The 22,877-nt window shown below is 55.2% G+C and overlaps 1 protein-coding gene across 2 annotated transcripts in view; it reads left to right on the top strand.

Moving 5' to 3' along the window:
• ARHGAP27 (Rho GTPase activating protein 27) overlaps positions 1-21,730 on the top strand; it is a 28,071-nt gene extending 6,341 nt beyond the window's left edge. For both annotated transcript variants that reach the window (XM_025045600.1, XM_015588082.2), the window contains 15 exons: positions 11,973-12,377; positions 12,542-12,724; positions 12,962-13,042; positions 13,115-13,198; positions 13,543-13,610; positions 13,889-13,979; positions 14,450-14,554; positions 17,593-17,691; positions 18,647-18,752; positions 18,880-19,002; positions 19,076-19,174; positions 19,370-19,447; positions 19,548-19,682; positions 19,817-19,922; positions 20,028-21,730. In XM_025045600.1, coding sequence (XP_024901368.1) covers positions 11,973-12,377; positions 12,542-12,724; positions 12,962-13,042; positions 13,115-13,198; positions 13,543-13,610; positions 13,889-13,979; positions 14,450-14,554; positions 17,593-17,691; positions 18,647-18,752; positions 18,880-19,002; positions 19,076-19,174; positions 19,370-19,447; positions 19,548-19,682; positions 19,817-19,922; positions 20,028-20,205 — 1,941 coding nt within the window. In that variant the 3' untranslated portion in view covers positions 20,206-21,730. The remainder of the gene's footprint in view (positions 1-11,972; positions 12,378-12,541; positions 12,725-12,961; positions 13,043-13,114; positions 13,199-13,542; positions 13,611-13,888; positions 13,980-14,449; positions 14,555-17,592; positions 17,692-18,646; positions 18,753-18,879; positions 19,003-19,075; positions 19,175-19,369; positions 19,448-19,547; positions 19,683-19,816; positions 19,923-20,027) is intronic.
• Positions 21,731-22,877: the final 1,147 nt, after the last annotated feature.

Raw genomic sequence — 22,877 nt, 5'->3', positions numbered from 1 at the left:
GACATGAGAACAGAAGTGCCTGAGACAGCCCTGGGGCCACCATATTCGGGCGACACACAAAAGGAAGAGAGGGAAACTGAGAGAAAGGAACAGCCAGGGAACAAGATGAAAACCAGCAGAGCGCTGGCCCAGAGGCCGAGAAGTGTCCAGAAGAAAGGGGAAGTTAGATAAAGGCCACCAGACATCTATCGAAGTGGCCACCAGAAGTCAGTGGCCACCTTAGCAGGAGCTCTAGGGGGCTGCTAAAGGCAGATGGTCAGAGGCATGAAGGGGAGGACTCGGGCTGAGAGTGCAGACATCTCTCAGAAGCTTGACAAGGAAGAGAGAGACGCTGTGTCCAGAGGTGGCTGTAGGTCAAGGGTGGAGCCTCCTGAGGCCTAAGTAAATGGGCAGGAGCTGGAAGAGGAGGAGGCTGAGGATGGCGAGGAGGTAATTGATGAGATGGGGTCCCCAGGAGAAAGGAATGAGGGAGGGGCCCAGAGAAGAGGAGGAGGAGGGGCAAGGATGTGAGGATGGAGATGACGTATGGCCATTAGGGAGGGTGGGAAACAGCACCCAGTCGATGGACCGCTGGACGAGGGGAGAGGGCAGGTGGAAGGCAAGACAGTCGGCAGAGGCAGGGACCGCCTAGAAGAGAGGAGCCTCAACACTGTCCAGCATCTCACAGCCTTGTTATTCACCACTCACTCAACCAGCACACAATGAGCATCCGGTGTATGCTGCTCACCCAGCTGGACACTGGGGACAAAAAGCGTCATAAGATATGACACAGTTCTGTGAGCTCTCACTCAAAGGCTCATTCCGCCAGCAGCTCAGAAGGCAGGCATAGATAACTGCATTTGCCCCAAGTACAAGTAGAAGTTCAGAGAGGTTCAGTGAGTGGCTGTAGATCACACAGCCAGGAGGTGGCAGCATTCATGTCAGTTCCAGGCCTCCTGACCCCAAACACCACCCTCGCTACCAGGCTCAGTCTCAGCCTGGTGGGCTTCAGGTTTGGTCACCCTGTTCCCCTCAGCAAGGACGGTATAAGCCAAAGGCAAAGAGGTGTTCACTTTTCTGAGTGGCCTGTATGTGCCCAACCCTGTCGTGGGCATGGGTGGCAGGGACGGAGGCATGAATTCCAAACCCTCACCTTACCATCTGCAGCTGAGGGTGTAGTAGGAGAAGGAGATGCCCCAGAAGAGGGCATAAGCACCTGCTTCTGCAGAGGGAGAGTTGGAGGAGAGGGGGCAGTAAGCTGGAGCACGCTACCTCTCCTCCCCGTTCCCCCTCTAGAAGGTGCTCCAGGAGCCGGTGAATTCTGGCAAGGAAGGGGCCTGAGACTCCTCCCTTGTGGCCGTGGGACCCACCCCTGGGTGAGAGGCCCTCCTGACTTAGGGATTTCAGGGTGCGGTCACCATCCCCGCCCAGGCTGGCCATCTGGACTGAAGCCCGCCCCTTCTGCTGGGGCATTGGCCACAGAGAAGAAAGAGTTACAGCCTGGGCCTCTGCAGCTTCTTATGCAAACAGCCTAGGAGGCGCTTCACCTGAGTAGGCGGCCTGGACTGGAAGGAGCCCCAGGGCCCTCTGTTCTCCCTCCTCTTCCAGGAACTGTGAGTGACCCACAGAATGGAGTTGGGACCCTAGGGGCGAGGGGGCGTGCCAGGGCAGTTCTCCCACTCTCTTCCCTCCCTCCTCAGCTCCCCACCAGTCTTTCCCGGCACCGGTGCTAAAACCTACTGTGAAGGTGCCTTGCCCTCCCCTCTGGATCCCAGGCCTGGCACCCAGTCCCTGGGGCAAACTCCAAGGGCAGCGCAGGCAGCTGTGATTGAGACAGAAGAACTGGCCTTGCACAGACCCACCTGGATTCTCCTTTGGGGCCAGCCAGGTGGCCTTGAAGAGAGCGTGAAGGTGGGGGCGAGGGGGGGGGCAGGGTGGAGTGGTAAGAACAGAGAGCTGGAGCCAAATAGAGGGTCCAGCAAGTCCCCTTGTCTGTATCCCCTCCTTCCAATAGCTCTCCCCACCCTCCTGGGCTGGCCCAACTGGTTTCTTCACACTTGGCCTGACCTTTCCCTCCCCATGACTCACCTGCAGTCCAGGCTGATCCAGGAGCCGCTGCCCAGCTGCCCGGCCTGTGACGGGATTGTGAAAGAGCAGGTTCCTCCGCAGCCCCCTCCCATCCTCTCACCTCAAGTTCTCAGCCACCAGGAGCCCTCCCCACCCACTGCTCCCAAGGCAGAATGGTACAACCTGTCACTCTGCAGGCTGGTAGTGGCCCCTTTGTCCCCTGGCGGGTCTCCCCCAAGCCTGGGCCTCATTTCACCTCTCAGTCTCTGGTTCTCTTCAGCCCCTGGGTCCAGGCCAAGCCCACCTGCCTCCCCACTTCCTTCCTGAGCCCCAGCAGCTGGCCTCACTCTAGACCTATTTTCTCCGCCCTTCCTGGAGCTGTGTCCAGCAGTGGGAGGAGCCAGGTGGTCGGTACCGAATGTCGGCCCTGATAGTTGGTCAGTGCCAGGTCCTGGACGTGGAAAAGTCCATCATCATAACCAGGGTAGCTGATGATCAGAAGGCGGTCAGGGTTCCACATCAGAGCATTGGGGAGCAAGGGTACAATTGATGTTGGTTGGTGTTGAAGGAAATGGGGCTGCCAGGGCTGGGTCCCAGGGGCATCAGCGTTCTTCCTAAAATTCGGGAGGCTGTTTCCAAATTGAGGAAGGATTATGGTGTCGAAGGGGGATTTCCAGAGCTGCTGACTAGGCGAGGTGACACCTGCAGGGCCCTTCTGCCCAGGCCAGGCTCTGGGCTCTTGTGGATGCCCGTCCACCGTGAGGCATGCCGGCGAGTGGGGCAGGGGTCTCTGTCTAGGCCTCCTCCTCTGTCCTGGGGGCTGGCCCGACTTGGACCTGAGAGAGGAAGCGAGGTGCCAGAGGAGCCTGCCTCCAGATCCTCTCGGCCATCACCCTCCCTCTTTTACACAACTGGCATATACTCCTCACCTTGTCTGAATTTGTAAATTACTATACCGCCCCCCTAAAAAAAAATTTAACCCCATTGCAAATATTTAGCTAACAGGGGGAAAGTTTCAATCTAATGAGTCAGCATTTTGGTTTCTTTCTATCTGTTCTGCTTTCCTAGGCTTGTGTGTTAGGCAGTTTTACAGACACAGAGTTATAGTGTTGTTCAGTCGTCCCATCACCTCTTACTGACAAGTTCCTCTTTCTGCCATGATTTATGATGGTATCTTTAGCCTGTCCTGGGCCCGGCCACGTTGTGGTCTGAAAGCAATGGCTGGTTTGGTTGTTCTGTTTGTTCCCTCTCTCCAGCCACTGGGCTGCCAGGAGTGGACTTTATATGTCTTCGCTTACCGGGGCCAGGGTCGAGATGTTGGAGTACCCACTTGATGAGGGACCCTAGAGCGCAGAATGAGTGGTGGTCTCTGTCGGCGGGCCTGGGGTGGCCCCGGCCGGCCTGCCTGCCCCTGCGTCCTCTGTGCTCCCAGCCTGAAGGGCAGAGAGCGCCCAGCCCACCTGCTTGGCTCCCTGTCCGCATCTAAGGGCAAAGGGTCTGGTATGAGGGTCTGGTATGAGGGTCACCAGGCGGGCCCTGTCTGCCCCGGGAGTTCCCAGGTTCTAGCCTCTGTCCCAGGCACTCTCCCTTGTGCCAGCCAGTCCTGCCCACCTGGCGCCCCCAGCCCCTGCTTGGCTTGGGCAGCAGAGGGTAGCAGTTGGGAGAAGAGGAGAAGCAGGACATGTTGAAGCTGACATATTCCCAGAATCCCTGGCCCCTGCATCTCAAAGGGAGAGAAACTGCTTTGTCTTTGGTAGGTTAGGGTTAAGGGAGAGTGGGAAGGGCCAGTCTGTCTCCAGATAAGAAATAATGACTACCTCATAAAGGAATAACACAGGATGCAGAACAGTAAAAACGTTGGAGGAGTTTTTTCCTAACTTTTTAATATGAAACTTTTCAAACAAAAGAGCAGAAAGAATATTAAAATAAATATAACTATACCTATTACCTAGATTTAACAATTACTATTTGCCGTGTTTGTTCGTTTTTTCCCAAGAAACGGTAAATTCCAAACTTCATCATATTTCACCCCTAAAAACTTCAGCATGCATCTCTTAATAAGGTTTTCGCCAGAACCACGATACCATTATTACATCTGGTGAAATTAACATTAATTTCTTAAGCTCGTCCCAGAGCCGGGCCATAGTGAAATTTCCCTCACTGTCCTAAATCAAGTCTCTCACCGCCTGTTCCTTTGAACCAGGATCCAGTCAAGGGCGGTGCATTTCGTGGGGCTGTCTCTTAAATCTCTCTTGACAAGCCCCTCCCTTTCCTTCTGCCCTGACAGAGACTTGTTAAAGAGACCAGACCAGTTGTTCTGTAGAAGGTCTATTTTAGGTTGGAATGTTTGCTTCCTCGTGGCAATGTTCCCGTGTTCCTCTAACCCCTGTGTTACCTGGGGACTGGTAGGTCTGAGAGGCTTAGGCAGGTTGGGTCACCAGGGCTCAACAGCAGATGATCTAAGGAAAGCAGGGATGAGGGATGGCCCTCGGTCTCTGCTGAGCAACAGAAGTGATGCTGAGATGGGGAGAAGGAGGGGCGTGAAGATGAGCCCTGTAGCATTTCAGTGTACACTGATGAACACTGTAGCATTTCAGTGTACCAAAGACGTCCAGGTGGGCAGGTGGATTTCTGAACCTGGAGATGCGATTGTGAGTTGTTAACCTAATAAAGTCAGTTGAGCTTTCTCGGGACAGTAGAGTGAGAAATAAAGATGAGGAGCATCAAGGAGATAGGCAGAGGAAGCGGAGTATGGGCCCCGAGAACGGGGATGTAGCAGCTGCAGGGGGAGGAAGCCAACGAAGAAGCCATGTCTGAGGCAGTCCGGGAGGGAAAGGATTGTAAGCACTAAGTACCAGAGAGGAGTCAGGCCAGACAAGGACCAAATTTGCCATCAAGGAAGTTGTGGGAGACCTGAGCAGTGGGCTGGCTGTCGGAGTGAGCGGATGGCGAGACAGTGGGGCACACGCATGCCCTCAAGACGTTGGCTCTAAAAAGGAGGAAGGGAAAGCCGAGAAAGCACACTTTCTCTTTTCAAGCTGGAGAGACCTCGAGTCTGTTGAAATGCCAAGGGGACAAAGCAGTCAGGTGGAGAGGGTTGGGGATTTCTGCTGAGGCAGCTTCTCAGCAAGATAGAGGCAATAAGGTTCCCCAGGCCCAGGTTGGGAGGTTGGCTGGGATGCAAGGACCCTGCACCCTCCGCTGGGGGAGAAAAGGAACCGGGTTGCAGATGCAGGTGCGTTTGACGGGGTGGGCAGAAGGTGAGCACTGCTGTCACATTTTCTCACCTCCTGAGGTTGGCTCATAATGGCAGTCGTTGCTGGCCAGCAGCTTCCTTGACAGGCCACTTCTGAGCCCTCCTGACCCAGCAGCAGGAGACCTCCTCCTGGGTGTCTGCCAGCCATGCTCAGAGCACAAGGCCTGTGAGCCGTGAAGGGGCTCCACCCCGGGGCCCACCCACCCTGGAAGAGCAGGCCAGGAAGGCAGCCTCATGAGGTCACTGAGAGGCTGGGGCAGAGTCCAGAGCGAAAGGCGCTCCATCAAAACCCAAAGCCAGAAAAGCAGAAGTGCAGCCCTGCCGTCTTCCCTGTGTCCTGGTGGGTGTGAGAACTCCGGGCCCTGCTCATCTCTTTCATAGAAACCTGCCCTGTGAGGCGGGAGGGAATGACAACCCGTCCTATAGATAAAGAAACTGAGACTCAGAGATTCAACGGGTTGTCCAGAGCAAAGCCGAGGCAGAGTCTACACAAGAGGCCAGGTCTCTGGACTCCTGCTCCATTTTTTTTTTTTTCCTTTTAATCGAATGAGGCTTCTGCCCCAAACCCAAGGAAAGAGCCTTTCCCCAGGTCATTGTGTTTAGAATTTCATGCTACCTGCATGAGGTGAGATCACACTGAGCCACCTGGCGTTGACACAACATGTACTGCCCAGGCCCCAGCCTTGACCCGTGACTTCAGACTCCCAGAGGGTGGGGCCAGGCATGCCTTCCCCAGTATTCTGAAGCTCGAGGACCCTGCAAGTGACACTCAGCCTGCCACTACACATAAGTGGACACATTGCCCAGGGCCGGGATAGATACGGACAGACCTGGACTCTGTCCTAAAGGTGTGCTCAGGAGACGGACAGACGCCAGCACAGTTCTGTGCATGTGGCTAAGCTCCCAGAGGCAAAGATCACAATTCATTCCCACTCTCCCTCCTCCCGCTCCAGGCGGCACGGAACAGGCTCAGAGTCAGCGAAGAAGGTCCTGTCCCCTCCCTAGACTCCTGAGCGAGGCCCTAGGCTCCAGTGGTGGGTTTGCAGGTATTTTTTTTTTTTGCCTCTGGCCCCAGATAGCTGATAGGATTTTCTGGTTGCACCTGCTTAGGTTACCACAACACTGGGAGAGTTTGGGAGAAAAGGGATAAAGACAGAGGACTGGAGAGATGGGTGATGTGCAGCTGGCTTGTTCTGTCCCCTCCCCCACCGTGTGCCTCTCAAGACTTGAGGGTGTGGTTGAGGGAGGAGGACCCTACTGGGGAGTCGCCACGTCCTCTTGCTGGGGGAGGGGAAGCCCAGAGAGGAGGCCTGAGGAGTCGACCTCAGTGACCAAGAGCAGGTCAGAACTGTGTGGGTTTTACTTGGTCCCAGTAGTATGGGGCCAGAGCCCAATGAGAGACCCCAGGCACGCAGGACAGGCCGCTTCCAGGAGAAGAACAGCAGATGGGGTCCTGGCTGCCTTTTCTGTGGTCCCAGCCCCTGAAACTGTCACTCCTGGTCCTGCCACATGGATACTTTGCTCTTCAATTCTTCCTGCAGGGCAGAGCTGAGGTCTTGGGTTCCCACACCTGCCCTCCTCTCTCCCCTCCCCAACCCCGGACCCTCCCTGGTGGCTCATAGTTTCTGGCTGCTTTGCAATTTACAGCTGCTCCCATCTCCTGGGCCTGGCTCCATCAACCTTGTTGACCTGTCATGTGTGTGTGTAGGGGATGGTCCTAGCCCTAAGGATATGGCAGTGTGCTGTGTCATGTGTGTGACAAGTATTCTGGGGGATTAGTCTGCCTCTGGGGTTCTGGCCTTCTGAATCGGGGCACAGGGGACAGTAGGGGAGCTTTTCAGAGTAAGGCATAGACCCCAGACTTTCTTTGAATGTGATCTCTCCAAGTGTCCCAACACCCCAAATCTATATCATGCCTAGTTTACTTGGGTGTCCCTGTCCTGAGCCCATAGTGGGTACAGGAAAAGAGAGGCTTGGGGGACATGGACGGGGAGAAAGGGGAGCCAGGTCTGGGGGCAGGAAGATTACTGAAGTAAAAGAACGAGGGATGAGGGGTCTGGGATCCAGGGTGAGACGGTGAGGGTCAGAGCCTGAGCTGGGAGCTGGATAGCTTCTGGGGACAGCCTTCAAGCTGGCGGGGGGTGGGCAGTTTCTGCCTCTGGACTAGGGAGAAAGCACCCCTGAGGGGATTAGTGAAGACGAGATAGTTTCCAAGGGGTTGGGGGAGGAGCCACAGCTTCTCACCTGCTGTGCATGGCAGGGTCTGAATACCCACCTGCATGAGAGGGTTAAGGGAGGAGAGGCCAGGAAGAAGCTCTTAGGATAGGGTGGGGGAGCTAGTTCCTGGCCACCTTCTCTGGGTCCTTGGAGAATGGGGGAGGGGCACAGGCATACTTATTTATGTATGTAGACATGCAGTGAGGGTGAGTGCACCCCTCTTGGTAACCAAGGCTGAAGGAAGCAGACCCAGGTGGTCAGGTGGGTAGATGGTGGTGTGGTCAGGATCCCACTTGTCCTCCACGTGGCATGAGGAATCCAGACACCAGTTCTTTCTGATACCACATCTGCCCAGGCCCCTTCCTCTTTGAGACACCCCTCCCTCCTCCACAAGCTTCCTCTTTCCCATCATACCATCCCTGGGCCTTGAGGGAGTTGACAGCCACTCATTGTCCTTTCTACAATAGCTCAGGCTCCAGCACCCAGCTACCCCCTTGCTTGTCCCCATCTGTGCAGCCTACCCCTTCCCCACCCATGGCTCCAATGCCGTCCTCTGTGGGGCCTGCTCAGTGGCTGTGTCTGGGCTTGGGATTCAGAACTTTTGGTAACCAGAGCACTGAGTGGGGCAGCCAGTGGTGTCCCTGAACACATAAAAATGCCCCAGATCTGAGGCACACACCGCCCCCCCACCCTGTCTCAGGCAGCACTTCCGCAGCCCTGACAGGAAATGGGCTGGAGGCTTAGTCTCCCGCCATCTCAAGGCAACTTCTTGTTTCCCTGCTGCCCTGTGCCAGCCCCGGGGTTGTGCCCCTTGGCTCCACCCACAAAGCCTTCCCAGGGCTCTGTCCCAGCAGCTCAGAGGGGACAGGATGGTGGACATGATTGCCAAGCTGACCAGGAGGCAGAGTCGGCCGCCGCGGGGACAGGTAGGGGACCTTTGCATTGAGGGCTCTGAAGGGGACAGCAGAGGAGCCTACGAGGTCAAAGGGGCTGCCAGGGGCCTCCATTTCCTGGCCCTCTCAGGAGCTGGGAAGCTGGGGTCTGGAGTAGGGAGTCTCATGGAGCATCGGAATCCTCCCTTCTTTCCTTTTCCCTTCCCCGAGGCCTTGCTTTTCTGAGGGAGTGCTGTAAAGAGTTGCTGAGAGGTGGTGAGCAGCTTGGGGGAAGAAAGGCTGGCCTGCCACCTGCTTGTGGGAGAGAATTGAAGACAAGAGAAGCACTAGGGGCTGGGAAGCTGCGTGTGGTGAGAACTGGGCCCCTCTTGGCTTTATCCTTTGTCCTGAGGTGGAAGGATACTTCCTCTTTCCCACTCATTGTCTCCTGTGTCTCTGTCATGATGGGGTCTGGGCCCCTTGGTGTCCTACTCAGGCTCCCGTCAGTGGGCTACGTCTGGGTCTTGTCTGAGCCCTCCAGGAGTTGGGGTGGGAGTGGCAGGCCTGCTTTAACCTGGTGAGCTCCCCCTTGAAGGCCAGAGAGCATGGAGGGACTGGCCCCATCTGGCCTGATCCTGGCTGAGGCTCTGCCAGAAGAAGAAAGTGCCTCTGTCTTAGCACTGTGGGGCTCTACAGAGAATTCTAGAGTTTGAAGGGGCCTCAGGGCAGCCCCAACTCCCTCACAGGACTGCCACATCCCTCACAGGGGGTGGGACTCTGCCTCCTTGCCTCCAGTGAAGGCCCCTCACTACCTTCTGGGACAGCCCCAATCCTGAGAATGTGCATCCTTCAAAGGGGCACTGCCCACCCCCCATTTGGCCTCTGCCTCTGATCTACAGTCTGGAGCCCCAGAGTGTGATTCTACGTCTTTTCTTCCTTGTGACAGCCCTGTCATGCTGGGGGTCTAAATTTCTACCTCCTAGATCTCCTCTGTACCTACTGGGGGTGATCCCCATCAGCCTGACCAGCCTGGGACTCCCCATGGACTCAGACCAAGGCCAACAGCCTGGCCAAGTGGAAATCCCTGCTCCAAAGAATCTGGCTCCTTCCTGGCTGGTCCACCATCCATGTGCCCTTCCCGCCTGCTGTCCCAGGGATGGGCAAGGCCACTGCCTCACTGAGTCCAGCTGGGGTACATAGGAGGTGTGTCTGGTCATCCACCTTCCTATACTACCTCTATCATGTCCTTCCCAGAAGTCCCTTGTTCCTGTGCTTGAATTCTCATTCTCAGGAAGTTCTTGCTCAAAGCTAACCCCAGTCTTTCCTGTAATGTCAGATGTGTTTTTTTGCTTGTTGCTAAAGTCTGGCATGGAACTGACTGGTGTACTCAAGCAGTAAGTGCTTTTGGTGGATCTGCTGTGTGCTTTGGGGCATTGGACCACTTGCTGGGGTGGGGGTGGAGTGACTCGGGTTAATTACATTATCTTAGGTCTTGTTCTCAAGAAACTCCTGACTTTGGGGGGGGGGGCAAAGAAGGTAGACAGATTGATGGACAATGAACTGATCGCTAAGGCAGAATGCCATCCAGCCCCACCAGAGTAGAGTGCCAGCAGGTTAGACTTCTCTCTGCAGGGAGAAAGCCTCACTCAAGTGAGGCCTCTGAGCTGGGCGCTAACGGAGGAGCAGGATTTGGGTAGGCAGGAATGAGAGCAGGGAGTTCCAGGCTGAAGGCACAATTGGATCAAAGGCACAGAGGTAGGAAGATGCCTTTGTGTTTGGGGGAGAGTCCACAGACTGGTGTGGTCAGAATACAGTATGCCACAGGAGGGCCATAGTGGGTGGAGAGAATGGAGAAGTGGGGTGGAAGGTCCATCTCAGCCACACAGGAGCTGGTGGGGTGAGAGACGGGAGTGATAAACTGAAGGACTGGTGTGTCCAGCTCTTCCTTCCCCCTACATGCCTGGGACCTGCCACCCTGTGTAGAACTGCCACACCTCCTTCTCCAACAGCGTTTTTGTTTTCTTGTTAGCAGCAGTCATCATTGACATGCTGTGCATGTCACCCTTCACCCTACTTCTCTCCCTCCAGCCTCCCCCGCCATCTGCACACATGTTCAGGCTGCCAGAGCAGGGACCCATGTCCATCTCTTCACTGCTACACTCCCAGTGCCTAGAACAGTACCTGGTGCTGAGCAGGCGAATCTTTGTTGGACAAATGAATATTTTTATAGGTACCTGCCCAGGGAGAGGCCTCCTTGAGCAGTAATGCTTCCTCTCTTGAGGAATTTACAGCTTAGTGAAGGTGTTACAGCAACGGCAACTTCTGCGATTAAAAAAAAAAAAAAAAGTTCATTGTACAAAATGTCTCACTTCAGAAAAAAAATGTTTAAAGGAAAAAACTAAACTAATCCAATCCCCATAATTACACCACTGAGATGACCTCTATTAGCATTTTGGAGGGTTTCTAAAAAACAATTGGAATTATGCTAAGTTTACCATCTTGAAATTTGCTTTTCTCCTATAGCATTATGTAGTCTTAGAAAACACAATCTCCTTGTACTATTCTGCTGCCTGGTAGTGCGGTTAATTATCCTGCTAGAGGGCTAAAGGTGATAGGCTGTGGTGGACACACAGGAGAAATCTCGGGAAAGATCTTGAACCTGACACCTGAGCTGAGTCCTAAAGAAGGACTAGGAGTCAGCCAGGTGGGAATGGGGGGGGGGAGGGGCGATGGGCCTGGGAAGGCTGCGAAGGAGCTGAGGCCTGTAGGAGATATAGCAGAGAGGCTGGAGGCCTCCAGCAAACTCACAGAGCTACTGGAGTTTAAAGTTCAAGGCAAGGGGTAAGGAGTGGCAGAAAATAAGGTGGAAGACTGGCCGGTGATGGGCTGCCGCTGATGCCCTGTTAGAGGCTTAGACTTTGCCCTGCAGGCAGCAGGGAGCCCCGAGGGTGTGAAGCATGACTAGGCTTATACTTGTTTAGACCAAACCCTCCAGCCCACCTCACTTTCCTCTGGAGGAGGAAAAGGGACGCTCCTTTCTTTACCTCTCCTTCCTCCCTCCCATCTGGCTCTCCTTTGTCTGGAGCTGATTCTGAGGCCTGCAAACCCCATATCCAGGAAGTTCCAGCCCCAAATCCAAAGGCAGGACTGATTTCAGTCCGGGAGCTTTCCGCGGCCAGGAAGGAAGGAGGGGTGGGGGCTCTAGGTGGAGGTTGTAGAATGCGGCAGGGTCCTGCTCCCATGTGACATAAATGGGGGCGGAGAAAGGATGGGTTCCAAGCAGCTTCTCTGTTCTTCCCCAACCTTTGACTGCCCCGTGAGTACACAGCTGGGAGAACTCTGTGTATCCATATTTTATTACTAATAAATAATTCGTGTAATTGTCCTACGCATCTGGGGTATTTTATACTTTACAAATCACTTTCAAGAACTTCTCCTCATTCTCCTTTCGCTACGATTTCTGGGTAGACATTTGGCAGCCGGCGGAACCGAGGCAGGGAGTGACTCGCTGAAGTTTGCCCAGGTGGCAAGAGGCCCGGTCGGGACCCCGGAGCTGACCAGTCTCCTTCCTCTTCTCACAGGTGGACGACCCCCCGGAGCCCGTGTACGCAAATATAGAGAGGCAGCAGTCCCGGGCCACTTCACTGGGCGCCGCCTCAATCCCCCACCCTGACTCGGTGTGGGAGACGCACACGGACGCGGGCACCGGGCGGCCCTACTACTACAACCCAGACACGGGCGTGACGACCTGGGAGTCACCCTTTGAGGCTGCCGAGGGTGCTGCCAGCCCGGCCACCTCCCCGACCTCGGTGGGCAGCTGCGAGAGCCCCAAGAACGAGTGGGACCAGTACTGGGATGAGGAGAGTCGCAGGGTGTTCTTCTACAACCCGTTGACGGGCGACAAGATCTGGGAGGACGAGTCCGAGGACGAGGACGAGCTGGAGATGCAGCCGGGCCTGAGCCCCGGCAGCCCCAGGGACCAAAGGGTGAGGGGCGGTCTGGGAGGGCGGGGCTGGCTTTGAGGGCCTCTCCAGGTCTACTCCCTCCATCCCGCGGACTGCGGGGGAGGGCCCCAGCCTGATCCGAAAGGGCAGGGCCAGGGTCAGTATTGGCTCTGAGAACCTCTAACTCTGTCTTCTGCTCCCTGCAGCCCCCTACCCCCGAGACCGACTATCCCGACTCGCTAACCAGTTACCCTGAGGAGGACTATTCCCCTGCCGGCTCCTACAGTGAGCCGGGGCCCGCCTCTCCCTTGGCCACGCCCCCCGGTTGGTCTTGCCATGTGGACCCGGACGGGCAGACGCTCTACACCAACCACTTTACCCAAGAGCAGGTAGGGGCAGCCAGTAGAGGGGCCCAGACAGCCTTGGGGACACGTCCCCAACCCTTCCTTTCTCACTAGTAGCGCCCCTTAATACTAAACTGCAGCTCTTGCGCGGGCTCTGTGCCAGCCCAAGACACTGACACCTGCACTTGACTCTCCAAACTCCTTGGGGCTGTATTGGTTAGAGGAACGTTTTCCTCCCCTCTCATGAGGCGAGCTGGGACCTGACCTTCCCTTTCCCCACAGTGGGTAAAGCTGGAGGACCAACATGGGAAGCCCTACTTCTACAACCCAGATGACACCTCTGTTAGGTGGGAGCTGCCCCAGGTAACCAAAAGGGGAAGGGAGAGTCCTGGGGGGTAAGGAGGGGATTATATATGACAGTGTCTTTCTCACCAGGTCCCAGTTCCTGCCCCTCGAAGCATCCGCAAATCCAGCCAGGACAGTGAGACTCCAGCCCAGGCCAGCCCCCCTGAGGAGAAAGTAAGGGAAAGGGGCACATAGGCCCTGGCAGGACCCCACAGAAGAAATAGGGGGCGTTCTGGAGGTCCTGGGGGCTGGCACTAGGTCAGGCATGTCTCCCGCGCGGGCCCCAGCACTAGCCGGGGCTGAATGAACCTGAACCTCGGGCATCCCAGGCTCAGAGTTGGGTGAGGTCGAGAGCTGAGAGGAATCCTCAGCTCCAGGCACCCCAGCAGCAGCAGCTGCAAAGAGAGTTCAGAAGAAACTCAGGCTCAGCCCATGCGGAGTTGCTGGTTGAAGGGAAGACCCGCATCTGTCCACCGTGATTCACCGCCTTAACTGTCTCCTCTTTCTCCTTCTCTAAGATCAAGACCCTGGACAAAGCTGGCGTGCTCCATCGCACCAAGACAGTGGACAAGGGAAAGCGGCTCCGGTGAGAATCTGTCTGTACCCAGAGCAGGGCAGGGTGGGCCCTAATGACGATGTTAACTGAACACTCCCTATGCCAGGCTCCTGTTAATCCAGGAGGATTAACAGGAGGACGCTGAGGACACTGAGGTTACCAGAGAGATGAGGGGAGTCCACCCCTCACCGTTGGGTGCCCCAAGCTGTATTAAACTCTGTGCTCTGCTCCTGGGGGGTGGGAGTAGGGGCCTCAGCTCAGGGCCTAATCCAAGCCCTGCCACCCCGCACCTCTCCACTCCCACCCAGGAAGAAGCACTGGAGTGCCTCCTGGACAGTGCTGGAGGGCGGCGTCCTGACATTCTTCAAGGACTCCAAGACCTCAGCTGCAGGCAGCCTGGTGAGGCCCAGGCCCCCGGGGCAGGGATCACCCCATCTGCTCATGACTCCTGCAGTCTTTATCTGACCTAGCTTGTCAAAGGCCAGGTCTGAGAAGGTGAAACATGAATGTCAAGGGAGCTGGGCCTTTGACAGGGGGTGACAACAGCAGATTCACCCCAGGACAAGCACTTACAGCCACCCTGGGCGGGCAGCTGGGGACTGGGCGCCCTGCTGGAAGGGATGGGGGCTGCACACCTTTCTCCTTTCCTCTCCTGGGTGGACAGGCAGCAAAGGACCAGCCAACCTGCAGGCTCTGTGGTTAAGAAGTACCAGAGTCTCTGGGTTCCAGGAACCCTTGGGCCCCCTTCCTCTAGAGCTGTGACCCCATCCTGTCACTAGAGCCAAGGGAGCCTGGTGGATTGGAGCCAGGGCGCTATGGCAGGCCTGTCTGAGCTGAGGGCTCCCTCACCCCTCCTCCGTCTCTCACAGAGGCAGCCTTCCAAGGTCTCTACTCCCGAGTACACGGTGGAGCTGAAGGGGGCCTCTCTCGCCTGGGCCCCCAAAGACAAATCCAGCAAGAAGAATGTGCTAGAGGTGAGTTGTGGAGGTGGGGAGAAGAAGAGGGGCCTTACTGGTAGGTTGGGACCCAAACTAGGCAAGCCCCAAGAAGGGAGACCTGGGGGAGAATCGGGGCTAGAATTCTCAGGGCTCAAAGCCAAGGTTGCCTCCATCTCAGAAATCCATCCACAGTATTTCTGGCACGATAGGTTCTGCAGTTTCCTCTCCAGGAGCTGAGTTCACCAGTCCTTGGACCTGGAGGGTGGTGAGGAGTAGGGGGGGTCTCTGGGGGATGACATTCTGTCATGCCCAGAAGGGCAGCTCTCAGCCCAGCTGCTCTGGCCTGAGACAGGAGACTCCCCGCCCCTGGCTACTTTGACAGGCTGGGAAACCTGCTCTGTACAGTCAGAGCTCAGCTTCCTACTGGACTGAGTCTCCAGTAAATAAACCAGGGCAGTGGGCACATTTCTCAGTTCCCCAGCAGAAAAAGAGAGGCCAAGTTGGGCAAAGGCGAGGACCCTCACAGTGCCATGCCCTTCACTGTCTTCATGTTGTCTTGTTTTTAAACTACTTTTACCCTCATCTCAGTCTCCAAAAGTTTTGAGGTAGCTCACAACACACGTGATCAGTTGGTAAAATCCACTGAAAAGCCAGGCAAAACAAGTTAGAGAAGAGGATCAAAGTGGAGAGGGATTAGGGGATAGATGAAGCACAGGTGCGTAAGTTGTTGTGTCTTAAAAAAATTCCTGGTAGCCAAAGTGAAGAGAAGGGCGATCAGTTACATGGCTCTTAATATTGGGATGGGGGTGGGGAACATTCTCAGACCTTGAGGGAAATCAAAGCTTTTTCCTAACCCTTAGCCCCTGAAGAAATTTTTGATGTGCAGCTTCATGCTAGTTTAGTAAGGGACTCTTGGGTCTGCTTCAGATGATGAAAGCCAAAAGCATGACCTCATATCTCATGCCGAAAATGTAATTCTGCAAAGAGCTTGAGGGTATAGTTTTCTGATGACTCACGAAGCTTCATTTATTTCTAGACGGAGGGTATCCATAGAGCAGGGTTGCAGAACTGGTTTCATCTCATGAGCTACTCTAATCCGTAGGTCTGAAGTCTTCTCCAGGCTTAGCAGAGTAGAATGCTGTGATCAACTAGCAATGTCTGCCATGGGTGTCAAATCGAGGAGGGACATCCATTTTGCTAGGTGTGTTCCTTCCCTGAGCTAGAAGGACCTCCTTCAACCAATGCTCTAGAAAGTGTCACCTCTAAAGCTGGACTTTTGATGAAACTGAATTCAGAAACTGAATTAACACTTCTGAGTTGTCTTTTCTGGCAAGGACTGGAAGGCAGATGGTACCCCCTGGAAGCTCCTCGAGCTGATGGGAAGGCTGGCAGTCCTGAATGGAAGTTGAGGAGCCGCCTCCTGGCTGGCAGTTTCCATCCAGCCTTCCCTCTACTCAGGAGTGGCCTACAGGCAACTCTAGGATTTTTCTCCAGGGACAACCGCCAATTCTATACCATGGCCAGGTTAGCTGGGCCTGGCAAGATTTTACAGCTGCTGTTCCTAGTCACCCCAGAGCCACAGAAAACTTCAGTAATAGTCCTCCGAAAACAGTTGGTTTGGGACTGCAGAGCTCACCTGTCCATTCAACAGGATAAACGTTTTGTGAAATATATTGCTATGTAACTATATGGCTTTGCCTGCTGCACGAAACTTTCAAAATATGAATCAATTATGTTTTGAGAGAGCTTCCAAAAATAATAATTGTTTTAGAAGCATCGTTAGGCTATTCTCTGGGATAATAGAGGTGGAACTCTGTCAGCTTCGAGTGGGGCTGTGCTAGCTGCCTGCTGAAGGTTTACTATTCTTTGTCGGGATGGGGGTGGGGTGGAACATGCATTATCTTCTTTTTTAAATTTTTAAAAGCAGTTTAAATAGCATTCAAGTCTAAGTTTAAAAGGTGGGCAGTCAAAGATTCTATGATTCTAGAAGTTGTATCCTGTTGTCTGCCGACTCTGGCTCTCACTGGACCCAGGGGGCAGGGTTGTTGTGAGCTGGCACAACCAGATGTTCGCATTAACCTTGAAGTCTTGGTCCTCACTCAGAGCCAGAGGCTGATGAGAGATCTGTCCAAGTTGCCGACCACCTCACTCTGTTCTTCGGAGATTTGTTAGGGAATAAGGACACTCGACAGCAGTCAGTTTGCAGAAGAGCCTGGGCTGTTGATATCTGCTGGCTTCTCAAAAGTATACAATAGTGGCTTTAGAAACCCAAACTCTGGGGCTCCTTAAGGAAGAATATGGCCTGTGGTCAGGATGAAGCATCCAGCAGACTTGTAGGGCAGTACTTCCTCCAGCTCACAGACCTCTCCAAACCATGTACATGTTTCCTTGGAGTGAATAAGAGTAAGTGGGTTGGTGCTCCCAACCTGCTAGTCAGAAAGAGCTTTGAGCAGTCAGAAAGCTTTCCCCTTGAGTTTTGTTCAATTTGTGTTTCTTGATAAAGTGGGCTCTAAGAGGATGCATTGCCCAGGCCGGAGGGTGGGAGAGGGGTAGGACTTGTGGCTGCAAAAGGGAGACAACACTCCTAGGTCCCCAGTGTGTATATGGGGTGGAGGGAATGCTTGATTTCTCTGGGATCAGCCATGATCTGCCGTCAGGGCCTTTCTTCCTAATATTTTCTTCATTGTTAATTCTAGTGACAAGGGGCCTCCACAGGGAGTTTCTTTCATTGCCTTTTTTGCTGGCCAGTGCCCTGGGCAAGGCCTGCCATGTTCTGTGGTTCATGAGGAGGTGGGATGGGCATGGAAAAGTGTACCAGACAATTGAGCCATGCAGATCTGGTTCACTCAGATCTTTCCTCCATCATGCACTAGTTTTGTATCAACAAGGCCATTGTGTAAAGTCACTGAGCCTCAGTTTGCTTATCTGTAACAGAGATGTTGTCACCTACTGCTTTTAATGACGTAGAACATCTCGACCTGGGGTGAGACCCTTGTTCCATTAGGCTCTGAGTTCCTGGGGACAGGGATAGACCCAAGGAACCAGAGATGACTGAGTGATTTGTGTCCCTCCAGCTGCGGAGCCGAGATGGCTCAGAGTACCTGATCCAGCACGATTCGGAGGCCATCATCAGCACCTGGCACAAAGCCATTGTCCAGGGCATCCAGGAGCTGGTAGGCAGAGCCTGGGGCCTCCAGGGCTGGTGGGGGAGGGGATGGCTGGCCATTATGCAGGGCAGCTGTGCCTACTGTGGGTGGAGCCCTCTACTTAGGCACTGGGAGCTCCATGGCACCAGTGGGTAGTGCCCCTCCCTACGGATGCAGTCCCCCCTCATGGCTGGATGGCAAAAGAGCTGTTGAAGAAACAGCCTTTCTTAAGTATGTGAATCCAGCCTCTGAGGATGGCCCTGCAGGACTCTCCAGGTAGGGGTGGAGGCACATCCTACATGGATGTCGCATTTCAAGGGAGGCAGGAGGAAAAGAAAATATCTAAGAAACAGCCTGAGCTGGAACGACAGGCTGAAACTAGAAGATAAAACTTAAAAGGGTTGAATTGAAGAGTCTATCATTCAAAATATCAAGTGCATAAGTAGAGGTAGGACAGGCCCCATCTGACAGCTATTTACCTGGAAACACCCTTGGGCTTTTTGACCCTTCATTCCCTAGGAGCCAACATTGGGTGTAGTGTTTGGCTATACTACTAGAGGTAGGAATCCAGATTCAGGGAGGTGATGCTGGTGTAGTTGTTGGTAGTGCTCAGGTCACAGCTGGAACTGCAAGCTCAAAACTGGGAGCCGCTTAGGGAGGAATCTGACCTAGTAGAGTGTGTACAGAGTTGCCGAGTAAAAATATAGGAAAAGGGTGCCAGGAACTGGGAGGTGGGTAGGGCAGAACAAGATGACTGTCTCCAACACCTGAGGGGCTCCATGCAGCTAAGGGAGGTGAATGTTCTGAGGGTCCCTGGTGGAGGCGAGAGGAGTTAACCTGGTTAAGGGAAGAGTGAAATCTGCGGGGATGGGGTTGAGGGTATCGCCAGGCCCACTGGGAGGGCACTTTGGGTCCTTCACCCTAACCCCAGAAGGATCCTCAGCTGGCCCCAGGCTGTCTCTCTCAGGCTGTGCGATTCTAGTCCGCAGACCTGCCCCCGGAGGAGGAAAGCGAGAGCAGCAGTGTGGACTTTGGGTCCAGTGAGCGCCTGGGAAGCTGGCGGGAGGATGAGGCGCGGCCCGGAGCAGGTGTGCGTGGGGACAGGGGTGGGGTAGGGGATGGAGGGCATCTTTTGGGGGGTGGTAACGATCAGGCTGGGGCCTACCGGGCCACCCCGGTGCCACCGACTGACTCGCCCCGCATTCCCTGCGGTAGCTGCGCCCACCCTGAACCCTGGGAGCCAGGAGAGAGACTTGAGCAAGGTCCGGCACAAGCTCCGCAAGTTTCTGCTGAGGCGGCCCACGCTGCAGTCGCTGCGGGAGAAGGGCTACATCAAAGGTACTGGAGGGACCGGGCGAGCGGGGCGCCTGTGGGCTCTGGGGCGCGCGGCGCTGATGGGCCTCTCCCCTAGACCAGGTGTTCGGCTGCGCACTGGCCGAGCTGTGTGAGCGCGAGAGGAGCCCGGTGCCGCGCTTCGTGCAGCAGTGCATCCGCGCCGTGGAGGCCCGCGGTACGTATGCGGCGGGCTAGGGGGGCCTCCGAGCGCCTGACGGCCTCCTTCCAGGACCCCATGATGGAGACACCCCGGGGGGGCGCAGGGGTGCGGGGGGTGGAGGGAAAGACCGGGAGCTCCTAAGTAGGGATCATAGAGGGGGGCTTTAGCCCCATCCCATTAAACCCAGAGTCAGCGCCTCTCTCTCTCCAGGGCTAGACATCGACGGGCTGTACCGCATCAGCGGAAACCTGGCCACCATCCAGAAGCTGCGTTACAAGGTGGACCACGGTGAGGCCTGTCCCCAGTCCCTGCCCCAGGGCCTGAAGGCACGGAGGGGTGCTGACCTTTTTTTCCTCTCGTTCCCTCCCCCCGCCCCCGCTTGCCTCAGATGAGCGTCTTGACCTGAACGACGGGCGCTGGGAAGACGTCCACGTTATCACTGGTGCCCTGAAGCTCTTCTTTCGAGAGCTGCCGGAGCCCCTCTTCCCCTTCTCGCACTTCCGCCAGTTCATCGCAGCCATCAGTAAGTGCCCGGGAGACGGCGCAGATGGGGTAGGAGTGCAGCTGGTCTGTCTCGGGCATCGCCTTGGCCAGGACCCCCTCGGTTCCCTTCGCCTAGCCGACCCTCTCTCTCCCCCTGACCCTTCCCGTCCCCAGAGCTGCAGGACCACGCCCAGCGCAGCCGCTGTATGCGGGACCTGGTGCGTTCGCTGCCCGCCCCCAACCACGACACCCTGCGGCTGCTCTTCCAGCACCTGTGCCGGTGAGCGGGGCAAGCTGCGGGAATGGGGAAGTGGACCCTGGCGGGATCCCCCCAGCCTCCTCCAGCTCTGTGCCCTGATTCCATCCCACCCCAACCCCGCTGCAGGGTGGTCGAGCGCGGCGAACAGAACCGCATGTCCGTGCAGAGCGTGGCCATAGTGTTCGGGCCCACGCTGCTGCGGCCGGAGACAGAGGAAACCAGCATGTCCATGACCATGGTGTTCCAGAACCAGGTGGTGGAGCTCATCCTGCAGCAGTGCTCGGACATCTTCCTGCCGCACTGACCCCCACTGCTGGCGCTGGGGACACTGGACTGGGGGAACGATGGTGGTCCCAGGACGCCATAGAAGCTGGAGGCCACACGACTGGACTCTATTTCTGAGACTCTCGGCCTCCCACCTGTCTCTAGGCCGCTGCGAACTCTGCACCCCTCGGTTCTGAGGGTATGGTGACCCCTGGTGGGCAATTCACAAAATGTGATTTTTTTTTCCCCTCATCTGTCCTGTTTTGAAGTTAATCGGGTTCTGTTCTTTATTACAGCACCACCTACTGTGCCTGTGCGAGAGTGTGGGGGTGGGTGAGGTTGTTTTCTGGGACGGCCCATGCCCCATGCTGGGAAGAGGAATTTGGGTGAGGGGCTTCCTGGCTTCCTCAGGCCTGCACCTGGTTGAGGCCTTCACCGAGACCCTCTGGGGCCCCTGGCACTGTGCGGTTCATGAAGCAGCAACCGACAACTTCCCTGATGCAGAAATAGGACTGACCCTTGGCCTCCAGCATAGGGAGCTGAACATGCCTTCCCCTCAGGCCTCAGGGCTGAAACTCCGGCCCCGCCCTCTCACTGGCTGGCTATGGACCATTTTCATCCGCTTTCTCGTTTGGCCTTCCGGGCCTCTGCCCCACCTGACCCATTTGTGTTCTGTGCAAGGGTTCTTCCTATTCACTAAATGTGTGCCCTGCACCTACCACCTGACATGTACCATTTCTATGCACAATACTATTTTACAGATGAGAAAACTAGGGCTTGAAGAGGCAAAGTGACATGTGCAGGGTCCGGTGGGTGATCTGACTACCCACCTCAGGCTCCTCTCACACCAGGGCACAGCCTCCTGAGAGGGTGAAGTGGAGTCTTTCGGCTACCCTCCCCTCCACCAACCACAGAATGAGCTTATGGATAAAGCAAAAGAAACTAAGCTGGGTGGGTTCTGTCTGGGCTTGGGGAGGTCCCTGAAGGCGAGGAGGGAACCCGCCCAGCTGTTTTTCCCTGGTGAGGAGGGGAAATAGCACTGGCAGGAGCACCTAGCTCCTCTCAGCTCTGGCTGTCAAGTATGCCTACCTGGTACCTACTTTGCCACATAGAGCTGGGAGAGGCCTGCAGGGTGGGGGGAAGGAAAGCATAACCTCAGTAAAGGAAGTATGGGCCCTGGAGTCAGCAGCCCCTCTTCCCTCATACACAAACCACCTCACTTTATGGGTCTCAGCCCCCTGCTCCATCCACCCATTCATTTATTCAACAAGCAATAATAGCTAATATTTATTGACATTTGCACCATGCCAAGCATTTTACTTGGATTCTCTCATTTGTTTCTCACAGCCTATATTTATTATCTGCTCTTCTGTGCCAGGCTCTGGGGCAGGGGAGCTGCACATTGCCTCCCTGGTGGAGTTTACGGTCTGGCAGGTGAGGCTGACCCAAGCCCACCCCTAATGCCAGTGGGACTGGGGCAAGAGTACAAATGGAGGCCTCATACGTCGACATAAAGTTATAAATCAAGCTAACAGCTGTTCAATAAAATATGTTCTATTCTCCCACTTTGACAAGTACATTTTCATACTGACCTGGAGGGCCAAGTTCTAGTGTAAACTTTTTGGACTCTTTCGAATTCTCTGCCTAAATACGATGGTGTGAGAAGAGTTTCCCACTTGCAGAGCTATCCTACCCCAAGGAGAGGTTCACGTGCACACACATGTGGACACTCCAGGCCACGAGTGCAAACTGCCAAAACCCCTGGCAACCTGCTGCCCTACATGATCCATCCTTGAGAGGATGAGCCCAGGGCCATTTGGGCAGGGGATTCTGGATTTCTGCATATCAGGAGCATGGTCTAAAGGGAAGGGCCTGGGTTCTAAAGGGGCCCCACAAATTCCTCGTCCTGTGGGGAGAGGCACAGAGAAGGTACATGGCTGGGCAGGGACCCCCTCATCTAGGCCTTGGTGCTCTGAAGCAGGGTACTCTGAAAGTGTGTCACTGGGATGTGACTGTCCTCCAGGAACACAAGATACATCTGCAGAACCCACATTTGAGCCAGCACTAAAGAATGAAGACGAGTCAACAAGTTGAGGAATTAAAGGAAGATTGTCTAGTCAGAGGGAACAGATATGCGCAAAGGCTCTGCAGCAGGAAGGCTTGTGGGGAGAACAGAATCTAAGATCATTGTGGTGGGAGCCTACAAATCCAGTGGGCATGGGTGCGATGTGATGCCAGAGAGGCTGGCAGAGGACAGAGTGCACAGGGCATTATGGGCCACAACGAATGGGGTCCTATGGCACCCACTGGTCATCAGGACAACAACAAGAAGATCTCTGGGCAGGGAGGTCTTGGGAAGTGTCAGCTCAGTGTTAAGATATTCCCACTTACCTCAGAGACTTGTGTGTATGCAATACACATGGCCCAGAACCCGGAGCAGGAGCATTTGTGAACTCTCCGTGGTTTTCATCCTGGGCCCTGGGGTGAGATAGCCTCTGTGGTGGGACCAGTGGGAGCCAGACACAAAAGTGTCCTGGAGGAGCCCCAGGGTACAGCTAGAATATTTGGTGGGCAGGACAGCACGTGGGACAGTGACTCACTTCTCAGAGCTCCAGAGCAGCCTTTTTTTTCAAGACTTTGGCCTGAGTCCCAGCAGCGCTAAGGGAAAGGTACTTTGTCCTTTTGAGGGCCAGAACATCAGAGGTGGAAAAA

This window comes from Pteropus alecto, unplaced genomic scaffold (genome assembly GCF_000325575.1).
Source record: "Pteropus alecto unplaced genomic scaffold, ASM32557v1 scaffold313, whole genome shotgun sequence".
Taxonomy (NCBI): domain Eukaryota; kingdom Metazoa; phylum Chordata; class Mammalia; order Chiroptera; family Pteropodidae; genus Pteropus; species Pteropus alecto.
The sequence above is the reverse complement of the archived record's forward strand: the minus strand, read 5'-3'. Positions and strand labels throughout refer to the sequence as shown.